General features: G+C 33.4%; 2 protein-coding genes across 4 annotated transcripts; one reads left to right on the top strand and one right to left on the bottom strand.

Annotated features, from left to right (window-relative positions):
- The first annotated feature begins 993 nt into the window (after positions 1-993).
- LOC137822735 (SUN domain-containing protein 4) lies at positions 994-5,398 on the top strand. 2 transcript variants are annotated; one of them, XM_068627720.2, is made up of 4 exons: positions 994-1,412; positions 2,098-3,413; positions 3,520-3,605; positions 5,063-5,398. In XM_068627720.2, exons 1-4 carry the CDS (start codon positions 1,211-1,213, stop codon positions 5,307-5,309), a joined length of 1,851 nt encoding a protein of 616 aa, XP_068483821.1. In that variant the 5' UTR covers positions 994-1,210; the 3' UTR covers positions 5,310-5,398. The 2 variants fall into 2 exon arrangements, with proteins under 2 accessions (XP_068483821.1, XP_090153162.1); XM_090297036.1 differs by lacking the exons at positions 3,520-3,605; positions 5,063-5,398 and having other exon boundaries at positions 1,013-1,412; positions 2,098-2,842; positions 2,935-3,413.
- A 1,004-nt stretch (positions 5,399-6,402) lies between these two features.
- Positions 6,403-18,121, bottom strand: LOC137819764 (dynamin-2B). 2 transcript variants are annotated; one of them, XR_011082390.2, is made up of 22 exons: positions 17,503-18,121; positions 17,374-17,424; positions 17,170-17,290; positions 16,965-17,057; positions 16,563-16,624; positions 16,340-16,457; positions 15,854-16,196; positions 15,494-15,641; positions 15,197-15,298; positions 14,947-15,066; positions 14,049-14,132; positions 13,736-13,863; positions 13,198-13,285; positions 12,904-13,051; positions 10,999-11,075; positions 10,599-10,655; positions 9,625-9,769; positions 9,369-9,523; positions 8,948-9,212; positions 8,792-8,859; positions 7,506-7,675; positions 6,403-7,083 (listed from the first exon to the last, which is right to left on the bottom strand). XR_011082390.2 is itself a non-coding variant. In XM_068623745.2 (22 exons), exons 1-22 carry the CDS (start codon positions 17,653-17,655, stop codon positions 6,848-6,850), a joined length of 2,781 nt encoding a protein of 926 aa, XP_068479846.2. In that variant the 5' UTR covers positions 17,656-18,121; the 3' UTR covers positions 6,403-6,847. The 2 variants fall into 2 exon arrangements, 1 of the variants encoding a protein (XP_068479846.2); XM_068623745.2 differs by having other exon boundaries at positions 8,948-9,061.
- Positions 18,122-18,232: the final 111 nt, after the last annotated feature.

Raw genomic sequence — 18,232 nt, 5'->3', positions numbered from 1 at the left:
TTTGATTTATAATTTTTATTTTAAATTTAGTTAAATGGTTTTAAGATCAATAAAAATAAATATTTAATGAGATTGGATGTAAGTGCAACGGTTAAAGTTTTTCTCTTTAAAAAAATAGATGGACCAAGTTGAATAATAATAGATAAGTGTTATAGTTTATTTAGGGAAAAAAATATTAAATTAAATTTAAAATATAACAATTTTTGAAATACCAATTTTGTCTTATGGAGTAGTGTGAATGGTTGACATTGTGCTCAGAAAACTATAAAATACGTTCTAGAAAACGTATTCTAAAAGCGTTGATCTAGAAAGTATATTTCCAAATATATTTTTGTTTTTTGAAAAAAAATTTGAAACTGTAATTGTGAATTATAGAATTGTAAATTGTAATTTTCATTTTGGAAACAACATTTCAAAATATGAATAAAATGCATATATTTTTGCTAGTAATTAGTAAGAAAAATTTATTACTAGACTAGTAATAATAATAATAATATATCTTTCATAGTATCCTAATCTACTACAGTACCAAAATGAAAAGATGAATCTAATAGGATAAAAAGCAATTAAGGGGAAGAATGAAAAGAAGGTATATCCCATCTTTACTAAGGATAGTTTTTAAAAAAATATACAAAGTGTTAACAATTTTAATGTTATTTAAAATTTTGTTCAATAGAAGAGAATTAGTGAAGAAGTTTTATACAAATAAAACATGATTAAAAAAAGCATAAAATCTTGGTACACTAGAATACTTTTATGAACAAAAGTTCCACATATAAGCTCAAGAAAATTAAAATTTTAGTTATCCTAACTCAATCTATCATAACTTAATTATCATCCAATAACCTCTCATGTAATTTATCTTATTTTAACTGTTAATGAACCTTAAAGTATTAAAAAGTTTAATTATTTTTAAAATCACATCTAATTAATAGATAATTAAAAAATTTACAGTGACAGGCTGTAGAAATTGAATAATAAAGACTTATAATTGTTTGGTTCTTCTCTTTCTAAATTTTGATTTGCAAAAACAGAGTTCCCTTCTTCAAAACCCCAACTCAGATAAGATCCCTATTTCTTTCCTTTTCTGATCTCAATAGAATGAATTGAATGTTGTTCAACTATTAAAGGTGGCAGAGAGGGAATTTGATGCAGTTGTTGTGCTGAGCACAGACACTCGTGTGCATCTGCGTGTGCAATTGCAATTGCAATGCAGACATCACGTGAAGCTCTTCTCCAAAGAAGAAGAAGAAGAACGAAAACCACAACAACAACAAGAACAACAACAACAGAAGCTAAAACTGCTTCTGGGTATGCAGTTTCCCTCTCTTTCCTTTTTCTTTTGTGGACTCTAATCTTCCTCTTAAGCTCATGGATCTCTCGCGGTCACGGTTACACCCCCACTCCCACAGGCAAGTATATCAATCAATTTCTTTTCTTTTTGCATTAATGGAATGGAATGAATCATACTCTGTTCGGTTTAGGATTTGGAACTGACCCACAAACACCAATTCACCAAATCCTTCTCTTTTAGGATCCCAAAACCCTAGTAAATTGTACGAAACCTCACAACCTACCACGGCAATTTCTCCCTGCACCATATCATTTAAGACATGCACCCCACATAAAATTTAAAACCCACATTAGCTTAATTTTTTCTTACGGTTGCAGAAATCCTGAAATGGTTGTTATATACTCCGGATTTAGATATCCAAATCCGGAAGTTCATTTTTGTGTTTCATTTAAGTTTTTAATTGAGGAAGTGAGTTATGATTTCCGGATTTCCATGTCCAGAAAGTCATTTATGGTGGTCAAGTAAGCTTTTGGATAGCGAAATCCGGAAGTGACATTAGTTCAGAACCTTTTGATTTGACTTACAAATATAAATATTTGGAAGGCAAATTTTTTTAAATTATTATAAGCAAAAAGGACATTTCACTTCAGTGCATTGGGTGCAGATTTGAATTGAAAAGGTGCAGGGAGAATCAGCCCCTACCCACTCCTTTCTTACCATATTTCAACATGATAATATTCAACTGCAGATTCATGGTGCATGATCTATGTTCTTATTAGTCAGTTTATTATGTATGGATGTAGATGGGTCTGAAGAATATTCAGTTCCTTTACCGAATTGGAAGGAAGATAAGCTCGGACAGTGTAAGAGCCCTGATACTGCAGAGAAAGATTTGGTAGAAGAAATTATTGCTTACATTCCTCCTGAGGCTTTACAATCTGAAGATGTCCAGCCCAATGGATTTGTTTCTGAGTCACTCCCCAATGAAGAAACACACGATTATGCTGAACCTGGTACTTGTAATAAGCAATATTGTGATACTCCCATTACAGAGGTACATGAAGTTGAGAATGGTAATTTTTCGGTCAGACTCGAAGATGATGTGCAAAAATCTGATCATTTATCTTGGTCTGTGCCTCTTGGTCTCGATGAATTTAAGAGTAGAGCAATTAGTTCCAAAGTTAAATCTGGCAATGGTTCATCTGTAAGGGTAATGCATAGAGTGGAGCCAGGTGGTGAAGAATACAATTATGCTTCAGCCTCAAAGGGAGCAAAAGTTTTAGGCTCTAACAAAGAAGCCAAAGGTGCCTCTAATATCTTAAGCAGAGACAAAGATAAGTATCTTCGAAATCCATGTTCTGTTGAAGAGAAATTTGTCATTATAGAAATCTCCGAAGAAACCTTAGTAGATACAATAGAAATAGCTAATTTTGAGCATCATTCTTCCAATTTAAAAGCTTTTGAACTTTTTGGCAGTCTGAGCTTTCCAACAGATGAATGGGTTTTCCTTGGGAATTTCACTGCCTCGAATGTAAGGCATGCTCAAAGGTTTGTTCTTCAGGAACCAAAATGGGTGAGATATTTAAAGCTAAATCTTCAAAGTCACTATGCTTCTGAATTTTATTGCACTCTAAGTGTAGTTGAAGTTTATGGTGTGGATGCTGTTGAGAGGATGCTGGAGGATTTGATAAACACTCAGGATAATCTATTAGCTCCTGGAGAGGGTAATACTGATAAAAGAACAGTATCACCACACCATCCTACTCCTGCAGAAACTGAAGATGTTCATCAAAATGCTTTTGGAGGGACTAATTCTGATCCTGCTTCAGATATCTCTTCTTCAAATCATGAGAAAGTAAACAGTAACATTCCTGATCCGGTTGAAGAAACCCGTCAACAAGTTGGCCGGATGCCTGGGGATACGGTTCTCAAGATTCTGATGCAGAAAGTTCGAGCTTTGGACTTAAATTTGTTTGTTTTGGAGCATTATATGGATGACTTGAATTCTAGATATGTCAATATTTTCAAAGAGTACAGCAAAGACATGGGAGGAAAAGATATACATATACAGAAGATCAAAGAAAACATTAGGAATCTCATTGACCAGCAGGATGCTATAGTATGTTAAATCTATCCTAAATATTGTTAGCACATGTGTTTAATTTGATAAAAATATTATTAATCTACATTTTATTCATTTTTCAAATTATTTGTTGACCTTGCAGGCAAAAGAGGCTAGTGAGCTCAAATCCTGGAAGTCCCATATTTCCATGCAGTTGAATCATCTACTCAGGGACAATGCTGTTTTGAGGTGAGAGTTTATGGTACTAGTTTTCTGTAGTTTGTATTATAGGAATGTAAGAGCTAGTTCAGATTTAGTAATCAGTTCACTTTGAGGGTATCTTTAAAATAGTAGAGAAGTTGAATATTTATGACAATTAAGGGAAAAAGTTTAGTGAGAGTACTAAACTATAATTACTGTTTTCGATAAAAAGAAGATAAATTTTTTAATTCTGTCTATCAATAATCTGCTGTATAGAATAAAATTTTAGAATTATATGACTTGCTACTTTTAACTGTGTTTTAGTCTTGTGACTTGATCTGTTTAAACATAAATACTTGTGACTTGATCTGTTTAAACATAAATACTTTTAGATGTTAATTATTTATATACCCGATATATATATATATATATATATGTGTGTGTGTGTGTACATATATGTGTGTGTACATATATGTAGAGAGAGAAAGACTTGTAATTCATTTTTTATATATATAAAAGCTTTCATATTAGGCATTACTATGCAATTTGACATCTTAGCTAGTGTGATACTTCAAGTAACAACAATCATATGTCATCACATATTATTATTGAAATAGAAAAGAGAAAGAAAAAAATAAATAAATGAGGAGACTAGACCAAAATCCATATGTTAACAAAAACGGTAGACTATATCTATTTATAAAGAATTCTAAGAAAAAACTAGATGAAAACCTATTATACTAATGAAATGATTATACTCTAAAGGGTAGGCATGGTTTGGATCTAAAACCAATTCGAAGTCAAACCACAAAACCAACTTAGATTTGGCAATATTATTATTTATCATGAAGAGGTCATCTAATAAAGACCAACCAAATGGGAACATGAACATTTTATACAACAAATTATATTTATGACAATACTCAGATTATGAAGAACTTGATCATGGGAATAAACATAATATATGCCATAGATAAAAAAAAATGAAGAAAAATTATATATTATCAGTACTAGAAAATTATTAAATAGAAACTATTTTTAAACACTAAAAATAATTAGTTGCTAATTAAATACTATTTTAGAGACTACAAAAATTATTGTTTTCTAAATTAATTTTTATTATTGATAAATAATTTTTAAATTGGTATTTATTTAGCTATCAAGGTTCTAACTATCAACTATTTAAATTTTAAATTTGATAGCAAAAAATTTAGTAGCTAATTAAATACCAATTTAAAAATCATTTATTAATAATAGAAATCAATAATTTTTTTAATTTTTAAAATAGTATCTAATTTAATTAATATAACAATTAATTATTTTTTTTCTTGTAAATTGGTTTTTGTTTAATGATTTTCATGTATATATTGTTTGTTTTTGGACCTTACCTATGCTTTGTACTTGCTCTTTGATTATGAAAGCATGAAGATTATTTTATTTTCCTTCAAGGATGTTATTAATTATTGAGTTCATTGGGCTCTGATTTATTCCCAATAATAATTCAGGTCCGAGGTTGATGAAGTAAGGAGGAAGCAAGCATCTTTAGAAAACAAGGGTGCAGTGGTGTTTTTAGTGTGTTGTATTTTTTTATTGCTTGTTATATTTCGGCTTTCTCTAGATGTGGCTACAAGTGTCTATAGAGTACTAAGTGTTAATACAACAGCTTATTCTAGGAATTTTTGTGCCCTTAGCTCTTCCTGGCTTCTCCTATTATTGAATTGTATCATTATTATTTTAATATTAATTTTGTGATAGTCCATTTTTTAAATATTAGTTAACTGGTGGAGATGCTTGGTGATTCTGTTGCCTCCTTCAATACAGATACAGAAACCTTTTTCGAAGCTCTTGATTATTCTTTCTCTCTTGCATTACTATTTAAAGCTAGTATAGAGGAAGTGATGCAATTAATCAATGAATTAACGTTTACATTATTAGGGGTGTTTTTCTTGCGAAATATTTAAGTTCAATGGCTTGTTTATCCTACAATATATCTTCATGGATCGTAAGCTAAGTGACATTTTCCCTCTTAAGTGCCTCGCATAAGTTCTAAATTCTTAATTAACATATCGATTAATACTATCTTTATATGAAACTGTCGTGCTCATCGCATCCAATTGCACCTCCACTTATAACTTGATTCAAACTTCAAATTTTATGATTAAATTATATATATATATATATTAAATTGTTAAAAAATACAATAAGAACCTAGAGATGATGGGATGATTGACATAAAAAAGTTATCTTTTCAACAAGAAAGCCATTGTGGCTTTTACTTCATGCACTCCCACAGTTTTTTGGCAAATTGCCACAATTTTCAAAATAGTCATTTTAGTCTTTATTAAAGCAACTTCCAAATTCCTCATTTCGAAAAATATTTCAAAACACTTTCCGAAATAAAATTATCAAAATATATTATTTCCATAATAGAATTTTTAAGAATAAACATTATGGAACAAGATTTTCAAAAAAAACTTTCCAAAACATATATATGCTTTGCAGAATAATGTTTTTGGAAATGCATTCTTTCTTGCAAGGCAACAATGGTGGTGGAGAAAGCAAAAATCCGCCACAGCCTTAAATACATAGACAACTCCGTTTTTGCGGACCAAATCTCAATCATTTATCTTCCAACTTTAATCTCAAATCAACTTTTTATCCAAATAAAGATAAATTTGTGCATCCATACTACAAAAATCGCATTATGCACTAAAGTAAAAATTTAACATCATCATTATGGCATAAGAAAATGAAAATTTTACAAAAGCCTATTTGAATGAAAAAAAAAACATGACCAAATTTGAGAATAACGAAAATGTAAGGAGAAAAGTTGAGGAGACCAAAATAAAAATAAACCCAAACTTAAGATACTCCCCAAATGTTCGTTACAGATCCATGAGCGATGGTGTATTATTTCAATCATTACAAAACAAGATACATGGGTTGCATCCAAGAAGAGTGCAAATTCTAAACAAAAAAGGAAACATTAAAAAAGCTATAATAGAAGTAAAAAGAATATTGAATAGCAAAACATGATAAATGTATTCAAGTCCACCTTGATACCAAACTTCCGGATAATGAGACGAATGCCGGAAAACATATACTGATAAACTATTGTCTTCTTCTATATACACAAACACTTCCTCACCTAAATATACCACCGGCAGACACAAAGAATTGAGATATGGCCTTATACTCAAAGGTGTATGAAATGGGGCAGGAGCATCCTCACCCTCCAAAAATGTATTAAAATATTAACTGTCAAGCGATGATCACCGGTCAGCCGGAAGTTAATATTTGTAACCTGAAGAACCCGGAGGAGCTGGAGGTAACCGATTAGGCGTTCGACGGCTGCCAGAGTTTGAACCGGAGTTCGCATCACCATTTTGTGCAGGATCACTGTAATGTCGACTGTGACCGTTGGATGCCGATCTTGAAGAACCACTTCTACTAACAGGGCCATCTGCGGCTGCATCGAAGGCCGATCTCCAGTCATCACCTGGTCCACCGCTTTTTGGGCTACTCTCTGCAAAACAAATAAATAATATAAGTACCCACTGGAGAAAGACACTGAAAGAAATCCTAAACCCTAAGTCCTAAATAATATAAGTACCCACTGGTAAAAGACACTGAAAGAAACTACCAGTATCAACCAAGTATTTAAAAAAATAAAAATCAGTTTCAACAAAATAAGCCTCCATGAATATTGAGGTCAATTACCAGGACAAACAAGGTAGTAAGATATGAGATTTGGATCCTTTAAAACAAAGCACTTTAGACAACAAGCAATTGGTAACTGCTAATAAAAAAAAATATAGTGAATTCTAGGACATTCATAACAGTGTTTTGTGTGTGATTGAAATTATTAATCAACGGTCACCCATCCAAAAAACAATGAATGTTGATTACCCACACCCATCCATCCATAATGAAAGCAGTTGAACACACCTGCATTGCCATTTGACCAGCCAGAGGCAGCAGCTGCTCGATTGTCATGAATACTCAGTTGGCGTGTCAATTTTGAAAGAAGTGAGGATTGTTTCTGGATTCTCTCTCTTCTGCGCTTAACATTTTGATCTTCCAAAAGCAGCTCCTCAATCTTAGCAGTGCTTTGAGCACTAATCATGGAAAAAAAAGGTCAACAAAATATATCAAGTTAACAATTAAATTATATATGAATAATCGTCATTATCATATTCAAAACTACAGCATCCAGATTAGTTAGCATGTAACTTATAAATTAACAACTGAATCAATAATGAGCCATGTGTCAGGTTCAAATAATACCAAAGATTTTCCCTATTAATCATAAAGCAAAATTGCCACATCTGAAACACATACATACACATAAATAGGTTAGCATCCTCAATTTTGTTCAGAGAAATCATACTGTTTTTCAAGATAATTGATAGAGGATTTATTTGGAGAAGTTTCTCCATAAACACTTCTTGAAGTGACAAACAAATAAAATGAGTATCTCCATAAGCTAAAATTAGCTTACGTACAAGTTACAAATAAAAATTTAGAAGAACTAAATGAAAGAGTTTCTACAAATTAGATGCATAAGATAATTTTAAGTTATGAAGAAAATAATTTTTTATTTTTTATTTTCTCTCCTAAGTTTTTGTGAAGTATTTATAATAAGAAAATAAATCCTCCTTAATTGGTTCGCCTGGCTTTCACTTGGTTGCCTTCTATTCTAATTAAGGAGCTAACCCCCCATCTAATCTACTCTCCTTCCTTGTTACGATGTCATCTCCACACATTCACAAACCACCAGAGGAAAGACTCTACTATAGTTGCTACTCTACCTTTTTCCCCTAATGCATTCACTCCCAATATTGTCTAGTTTTGTCAACTCATTTGATGCAACATCCTCGTCTCTATTACATTAAATTTATTCTCTTGTTGGCATTTATCTACCAACACGTCAACTCATTCAATGCAACATTCTTGCCTCCATTACATTAAATCTATTATGTTGGTGGCTTTTATCTGCCAACATTCAGTTCCACAATGTATTGCAGGTCTGAAACTGTGCAGCAAAATATTCCCCAAAATTTTGTTAGTCTCATTCCAGAAATTTTTAAGAAATGTAAAGAGAATTTGAAGACATTTTGTAATCTCTTCAGTTCCTTCGAAATCTTCAAGAATGAGACTGACAAGTGACAAACGCAAACAAAGTAATCCAACACAAGAGAATAAAAATAGAAGGAAATAACAAATTTCTGAACCTGACAGAGCTATATAATTGATTCAGCATGTCTTCCTTAGCTTTTTCAACTTGACAAAGAACAACTGCCTGTAAACCAAGTAACAGAAAATGCATGAAAACTGGAAAAGCTGAAAAAAAATTATAAAAATAGGAAATGTTAAAAGCTGAATCTTACTTTTGGTACATTAGCAGCTAAACTATTTAATACTGCTTCAACATATCCACGAACTTCTTGTGACATCCATCGGAGTTCTTCCTCGGGATCTGCAGGTCTTCGAGCCATTGTATCCTGAGAATAGATATGAAATATAATAATAGCCAGTCAATACAAATAGCAGGAATAACACCCTGACCATGGCAAGCCAGCCAGTCCGACCTATTTTTGGCGACCCAACTGTGGGACTGACAAAAATGAGGCGAATTTGTTTGTTTTGCCACCCCTAGTTAAAGAACATTAGAATCATAATATTATTAAACTTACTATAGATAAATAAGGCAGACTCTAATTTATAAGAACTGGCTTTAATATTCTAGCCTAATGAATGCACCAAAAAAAAGCAATGCATGCTAATAATGCCTTTAAGCTAGCAACTAACCAAGGAACCATCAGAGAGGCTTTGCCTCATGGTAGATCCACCATCAGATGAGATCCTAATCTGTCCCCCCTTTGCTTGTATAACATTACTTATCTTCTTAATCCATTCAACCTTATCAGATGCGCTTTCAGCCTTCAAAGCAACAGTACTGTATGCTGCAAGAGAAAAACGCACAGTAATTAAAATGGTTTCTAAAATTTATAAGAAATAAAAGTGTGCATATACTATTGACAGTTATATCAACAGAGAATGTTACCTTTCAGAACAGATTTATAAGGAACTCTACTGCTAATTTTAAATACAAGGCTGACTTTGGCAGAATCTGGTCCATTGGACTTCTTGTCCTTTGAGCTTTTGGATGGAGGATCATCTTCATCCCCAGCCTCTTCAATGTTACATTCCTGTTAGCAATTTAAATCATATGCTTGTCAAAAATTAATATATGCACTGTTCTACTCATTAACTGGCATTATCAAAATCAATGTCAGTGCCATAACTGAGAAAGTGTAAACTTCAGATTACAACCAAACATAGTAAACCTGTAGTTTAAAAGTTAAGTGACACGTAGTCATGACAAATTAGAATAACAAGCACGAAGTCATCAATATTCAGAAGTAAAGGTGAAGGAGTAGTCCAAAGCACGACCTAGAGGGGGATTTAGGGAGGGTAGGATGTATGCAGCTTAATTGTAAATATTCTTTTTAAGGTCTGCAAATATGTCCAGAATGTAAATTTGGTACATGTGTCAACTTAACCTTGGTAATAAAACTCCAAAACGTTTGCTCAGGCAAGCAGCAGACCGATTCAATATTCATATTGCTAAACATCAGTTGCACCAACAAAGTCACCATTGCTTTATTACAACTTATGACTTGAGACAGACAATTAAATTTTCTTGAAAATTTAATTATCTCGTTCAAATTTTTTATAAAAAAAATATGATGTGCAATGTCATATTTTAAAGGTTTTATAAATCATCATATTTCAAATAAATTCTTTTCAAGACTAAATTATAGCATTCCAACCGCATACTAAAATACCCAGTGATAAGGAAAATTTTGATGACAGTCACTAAACTAAGCCAGCCAAGTGCAGGCACCTGCAACATCTATTCAAGCAAGTGTTATGAATTGCTGAGTTGAGAATTCCAGCATAATTCATATGATGCACAGATAGTACTCTAAAATTCATCAAACATGATTGTATATGATTAATGAAAGTACTCCTTACCTCCAATGTAATAACACCACGAAAATGTCTTTCCTCTTGCTTTTTTGTATACCCAAGCTGTGAAGTGAAAGGTTAAAGTCAATACTACTCGGTAAATTAAGTAAAAGTGGCAGACAATATATTTCATATCTGAATGAAAATAGATGAATCCAAGTTTCAAAAATATGATAAACAGTTGAAATCTACAGGACCTGACTACCAAATACTTTCTCAAATTTTCAGAACAGTGCAAAGAACAACAAGCCATCTTAGATATTTATATTTTAACATCTAGAAAAAGTAGCCATGAGTCAAAAGACTAGCACGTCAATTACAGGACAATGAAACAAGATTTTTAAAAAAATAATGATAAAAGCCTTCATGTAAATAATTTAAAAACTTGGCCAATAGTTTTACCAACCTTTCCTGTCTTCTCATTTAGCACAAACCATCGCCTGCTCCAACCATTAGTTTTAGCACTTTTCTTCAACAAAAATCCTGTAAACAATAAAAAAAAAAAAAGATTAGCTTATTAATGAGTTTGAAATATAAAGTTTAACAAATTCAAATTTCCAAATCCACGCATCAGTAGTGCTGATTAGGCATAGCTCCCATACCAGTCTGGGTTAATTAGCCAAAGAAACCGAATTGACAGAGCTTTTAAGAGTTAAGTTCCTTTATGAAAGCCTGCCATTCGGTCTTTCAAGAATAACCCAGGTTTAATCGGAGTTGGGTTACACAGGTGAATGGCAGATCCAATCTCAAGAACATTTATTAGTCATAGGTACAGTTTCCTGTTGAAGAGGTGGGTGCAGTCCAAGTTTTAAAACACTGAACATACATTTTATTTAACAATATTTTATATTCTTTCTTATTATACACATATATATAATTATTATATGTTATTAATTGTCCTTTATTATATAATAACATCATATAGATATGATTAAGTTCTAATATTTTCCGCATTTTTGTGGTAGGAGAGTGGCCCAGTTTGAGATGCAGGCCCAACACCCATCATACCCATAAAAAGTATAGGTGAGAAGGAAGTGACTGCCGAAATGATACCAAGAGAAATGAAACCAAGAAAGAGGCTCGGGTCTATTTGGGTGAGAAGGGTGTTTGGGCATGCATCCAAAAATGGGGTATAGTCGTCCCCAATAGTTCAATAATTGCGCAGGAGTTTTTTGCTGTTTTTTCCATTTTACTCTTATTATAATAATGACAAGACAACACTATTATAATACAATAAAGTATGCTGTAATATTTAAAAGGTGCAAGAGCATTTAACCCCTTAAACTTTACATCTTTTGAAAATAGACACCCTAAATTTTAATTTAACTCTAATTAATCCTTAAACTTTATTTTATCCTAATTGATCCTTAAACTTTATTTCTTTTTGCAGATAAACAATGTATTTAATTCCTTATATTAAATGGAGGTTAAACAATTAACAAAAAACCTCAACTATAAATCTATTTTTAATAGCAAACATTAATTACTTTCTTTTTATAAATCACTTTTTCAAACATTAAAACAAAAACAATTTTGGATTAAAAAATCAAATAGAACTTCTAATTATTTGATTTTATTCTTTATTTCTAAATTCATATTTTTATTACATTTTAATATATAAAGACGTGAATTGTAACAACAAAGAAGAAAAAGATTACTGAACCACTAACATTTAAGATAAATAATTTAAATGTCAGTAGTTCATTAATTTATAAATAGATAATACTTTTTAACGGAATAATAAGAATAAAATTAAAAGTGTAGGTGTTTATTTACAAAATACATTAAATTTTAAGGATCAATTGGACAAAAGTTGAAGTTCAAAGGGTATCTATTTATAAATGGGAAAAGGTGTTAAATCAATATACAAAATTAAAGTTTAGAGTGTCTATCTGTAGGGGGAGGAGTGTTGAATAATCGTTTCACTGTTTAAAAATACACCATAATATTAATACATGATTATCCATGTACTATATAATTGAGACAAATATATAACAACATAAAATAATATATGAATAGAAAAATATAATAATTTAAAAGAATTAATATAATAATAAAAATACATAAATATATATATATATATATATTAGAATAACAGTCATTCCACTGAACTACTACAGTACTGTATAAATCCCAATTCAAATTAATTTCCCAGATGATACCCAATTTTTTCCTGATACTTCTATGAGCATCCTGTCAAAATTCAAAAATAGTACCTACGCAAAAACAACCTAAGAGAGTGCTAAAGGCAATTTGAGACTGCAAGACATTTCTGTCGGCAAACTGTAGTAGCATATAGAATAGGACACACCTGCTGTTATTTCTCCTTCAGGACCCGCAGTCTTCAAACCCGAGCCTTCTTGCCCTTCTTTCTCTGACTGACCAGATTTGTCCTTTTCCTTCTCTTTCTTGTCCTCCTTCATTGACTTCATGCTTCCACCAGTTTGGGGACTACTGGCCTACAAGTTAACAATAAGCAGTTTAAATTCAACAAGTCACAAAAAGAAGAGTATAATATAAATCAAGAGATTAATGTTGTAAAAGGAAAAATTATATTTTTTTAAATTTATATACAGCTTCTTTGTTACAGTAAGAGACCACATACCCGGTTAAGTAGAGATTGCTCAGCATCTTGTCCTTTTTTTGAGGGTCGGCCTCCCTTCAGCTCCTCCTCTCGACGTTGCCTTTCCATCCTAAAGTAAATAGCATAGAATTATTAGATCAATACTGACCTCACAAATATAAATTATGAAGATATCTAGATGTATAATATTACAAATAAGCAAAATAAAGAAGAATAAACAATATGCAAAATAAAGGGGATATCCCAGTTAAGTGTAGATTTTAATCAGAGGGAGATATTAGAATTTGGTTGGAAAATACTACAAGGAAAGATAGGTAGTACATGGTGGGCATGAATTGAGTGGAAAGGGGAATAAGATAAGGGCTAGGACCAGAGGTTATGTGCACCTTCGAGACTCTAGATTTATCTTTTATTTTCTGCATTTTTTCTCTTTGGAAGAGTTCGTATCTCCATTGTTTCTACCCAAAGAAAAATAGTTTATAACAAAAAGACAAATAAAGTGTAGGGAACAGATCTCCAAATGAGAGGATCTAGATCCATTCAGAAAAGTCCAAATTACCTCCTTTGTACCAAGCGAATGAAGTGTTGAGGTGGAACAAAAGCACGTTCCATATCAACTAGTGCAACCACCATTTTCTTTGACTCATTCTTAAACCCTTCTAGAGCAGACGTTGCAATTGCGACAACCTTGAAAGAATTTTAAACAGTGTCATATAAAAGAAAGAGAAGGTGCACTCCCCACCAAGGGAAACCTTTAAGAATAAAAAGTGTATAAATGAACAATTCACGACAAGGAAAAGGACTCAAATTTAACATAATAAATCAATAACGGTATCAAGTAGAAAATGAAAAAGAACAACAAAGTACCGTACCTCTCTCTTGAAAGGTGGGTATCTTCCTAAACCTGGTGTAGCATTGGCAGCAGATGAAACAATATCCATCAGGACTCGATGTACCTGGAGCATAAGACAATGAGAATCACCATGAGTAAAAAGTATAATAGAAGGAACACTACGAGAAATGAACAGTGCCGCCAATAACTGCAAGGTACGACTACAATGTTAGACTTCTTATAGGAACGCTTTTCCTCTAATAAAGACAACAGAGACTAGCATAACCACTTATTCCAAGCCCATTTTCTCCAATTCAAACACCAAACTATTCTAGCCTCCTATATTCCTTTAATCTCATTTCTTCCCAACTGCGTATCACCTCCCATAATTTCTTTCTGGACAATCATTCGGATGTGTTCTATATATGACAACATGAACATTCCTTTCAATTCCTATTCTACCCTCCTCCATAATAGTGGTCTATCAGTTGAGTTGATTGAATTACAATCATAAGATTTACATAGAAATGATGCAATCATCATTTAAGATGTGCAAATAATAGGAACCTTAGAAACCCCACACCAAAATCTCATGCTTCTAGTGTGGGACTCAAGTCCAATACCTTGCAATTGGATCCACAGTGCACTTCGAGAGAAATCTCAAAAGCTATTCAAGGGAACCAATTTAAATTACAAAAATTTATCGTTCCACTACAAGTAACATGTTCTCACAATAGGTAGAATGAATACATCCAAATGGAAGGAAAAGGGCAAAGAATATAGACACTAGATCCAAACTTCAAACCTAATGACAAACCAAATGATCATACAAAGAAAAAACACTACAGGATACAAGGAACAAGCAACAATCATTTAGAAACTCAACAGGGTAAAGGAAGTTAAATATAATTCAAGTTCATTCTACATTAAAGCATTACCTCATCAACGCAAAGACGCGATGGTTCTTTCGCAAGCTCTAGAACACCTTTGATCAGAGATCTCAATCCCTTTTCAGGGGAAATAAGATAAGGCTGATAACCATCTGCTTCTAACACAATCTGATAACAGACAAAAGGGATAAGCAACAGTAGTAACCACCCCTCCCCCCAAAAATAAAGGGGACAAGGACAATGAAGAAAAAAGTAATGCAGAAAAAAGATGTCAACAACACATTGGTCCAAATCTTACCCTCTTCACATTGTTGATATCAAAATGCCTATCTAAAGGTAATTGCTTCATTCTATCAGGAAATCTCCCCTCAAAACAAGAAACAATTTTCCAACCAGATCCCTGCCAGATAATTTAATGATATATAAAATTAAATTGGGCCCGGAAATACGGTTTATTCAAGGAAATGTAATATTAGATAACTATATACAGAATATGAAGCTAAAGATTATTTGAGGCTTAAAAATAACATCCCCAAATAACTAACATCAAAATAAATAAAAAAATTTAATTAAATATAAGAGTCAGAGAGCAAACCTCGCCACTGGTGATGTGCTGTAGGAACTTATCCTCAAATTCACGGCAAAGTTCCAAGGCTATAGCACGTGTACCCTCTGAAGTGGTAACCATTGACTCACCAAGCCTAGCCAATTCATCCTGAACTATCTGAGACTTCCCTTGTAACCTTAAAAGTGCCAGCAAAGTAAAGATTAATAGAGCAGCTAAGCACATAATAAACATGAAAACTAAAAACACAAAAGACTTTACATAAAAGCCAAGAAACAGGATGCGCAGATCTATTATCCAGCTATAAGTTTTTCACTACTATAAACAAGAAACAACTCAAAACAACAATACGTATAATTAAATGACAAAATATCACTACATATAACTTACCCAGAAAGAAGGTTAGGAAGCCGAAGCTTCATACGATTCTGAATTTGCTGCCCCAGGGCCTCCACTAAAGCTATCCTTCCAAGCTTACTTTGAGGAGCTCCTGTCAATATGGACTTGAGGGTTTCACTTTCTGCTCTCCATGCAGTTTCTAAAGAATTTTCAGAACCAGCAGATCCAGATTGTGCCGTAGCTATTGAAACTGATTGACCAATCAATGCAACCCAAGGTATATCAGCGGTTTTTGGAGGACCCTGATTCAATAAGAGAGCTTGTACAGCAGCCAGTGCTTTTTGGTCTGAAGCAGCTTGATCTATTTTACTAATTACACCTATGGTTCGGGTACCTATGAATAAATGTTTTTGCATATTTAGTCAATTAACAATGACAAAACTAATATCTAATAGAGAATGAAATCGAACAAGTGCTCATAAATTCAACGAGTTATACATAAGAATAATCCTAAAAAGAACTGTGGAAACAGTCTACCTTCTCCATCATATTCCTTTGCATATCTAAGGGCTCGAGATGAAGCAATTTCGGGTGCTTGAGCTGCAGGTACAATAACTAGCAAAATGGCATCATTATGCTCTGCATATTCACTAACCTATGCAAGGATCACAATAAATAACATCAGAATCTCAAAGCTGTTCAATGATAACAAAAAGCAGGATGTTTGGGAACCAATTGGGAAATGTAGGACACCAGTTACCATTGACTCATCCATGATGCGCTGATCCAGCCCAGGTAAATCGAGCAATTTGAGAGGTGGTGCTGGGAAGATAAGTTGGTAGAAAGAATGTTAGTATTTTAGGGACGTTTTGTTTTAAAGAAAACAGTACAGCACATATAACTCGAGTGTGTCGTTATCTGATATCATAGCATAGTAAGTATATGCAGCAACAAGAAACTCAAGTTTTTGCATGGCTACTGTAATTCAACAAGACTTATTTTCATCAAACAAACTTCATTGGTGGCTACATATGGATAGTCCAAAAAGACATAACAACAGGTATGATGTCAGACAATTCACCCGCTCAAAGCTGTATAATTCTATATAATCGAACAACCTGAAGATAGTAAGGTGACTAAAAATCATCAATCATTAACAAACCTGTACTCGTGCGCAGCTTCAAATAAATCTGATCTCGACTCTTGCCGGAGGAACCTTTACTGAGTCTATCCTGCAACGAGTGTCTCAAAGCACCTGCGGCAACGCAACAAAGCACGCAAATATGTTCGTCAGTAAAAAATAAAAGCAAAATATACAGATCAGGCACTTCGGCGCTAGCAGTTTGAAAAGGAGAATAAGAACTGACTTGCGGAGACTTGCTGAGACTTGTTGTCAATCTGCAATATAATGGATTTGCTGCTCAACGAAGTGTCTCGCTGCAGATCAATCCATATAGGAGCCCGTGTAGCTCCATTCTCACCAGTAGGCTGCAGAATAATACAAAATTCACCATTCAGTTTCACTTGCGTAACAGACTAGGGTTTAAGAGTGAGCTCGGAGTTGAAGTTACCAGAACGGGATGTCCGATCAAACTGTTGAGAGTAGCTGATTTACCAGCACCCTGCAAAATCGGAATCACAGAGCAGTGAGCAAAACGACTGCGTATGAGATGACAAAACACGAAGAAACGGAGACTTACAACATTGCCGAGTGCAACGACGTTAAGAAAAGTAGACGGTCTTCGAGAATTGTTGGAGGAGGAGTTGGATTCATCGACGTCTTCGTCGGCGAGCAGCGCCGCCGCTTGGCGCATCGAATCGGCGAGCTCCGACAAGTCCTCGATCGCCGCCATCGATGAATCGGTCGATCAGCGAATCCAAAACGAAGAAGCTTAGCTGAGGAAATCGAAGGAACGCGGTGTGGCCGGATAGGGATCGATCGGAATCGAACCCTAAATCGGAGCTCGGGAATGAGGATCTGGAGCAAGGTAAGGTGCGTGAATCAGATCTCTGAGTTTCTCTCTCTACGACTCAGCAAGTGAGGGTTTCGTCTTTTACTATATTGAAGTTTGATTCAGAAATTTCAAAAAGCACACGCTCTTTCTCTCTCTTTCTCTTTCTCTTGCGTTTTGAAATGGTTGGTTGTCCCAGTCGTCTTGTCCTCTCTTTTTATTTTGAATCCTCTTTTGTTTCAACCTAATTACCTTTTAATTCACCGCCCAACGTCTCTTCACCCCTAACAATTGTTTCTTTCAATTTATCATTCTACGATTTGATACACTACCTGTGATGGTTAAGGCTGAAGAAAAACAAAATAAATTCTAATAAACTAAAGCTTTGTTATATACTCTTTGTTACTCTTTCTTTCAGTGTTTAAAAAACAAAACTCAAATTCATATTTTGTGATTGTAAAGTTAATGATATTTAGGA

This window comes from Phaseolus vulgaris, chromosome 11, assembly GCF_051622355.1.
Source record: "Phaseolus vulgaris cultivar YP4 chromosome 11, ASM5162235v1, whole genome shotgun sequence".
NCBI classification, from domain to species: domain Eukaryota; kingdom Viridiplantae; phylum Streptophyta; class Magnoliopsida; order Fabales; family Fabaceae; genus Phaseolus; species Phaseolus vulgaris.
This window is presented reverse-complemented; position numbering and strand designations above follow the sequence as displayed.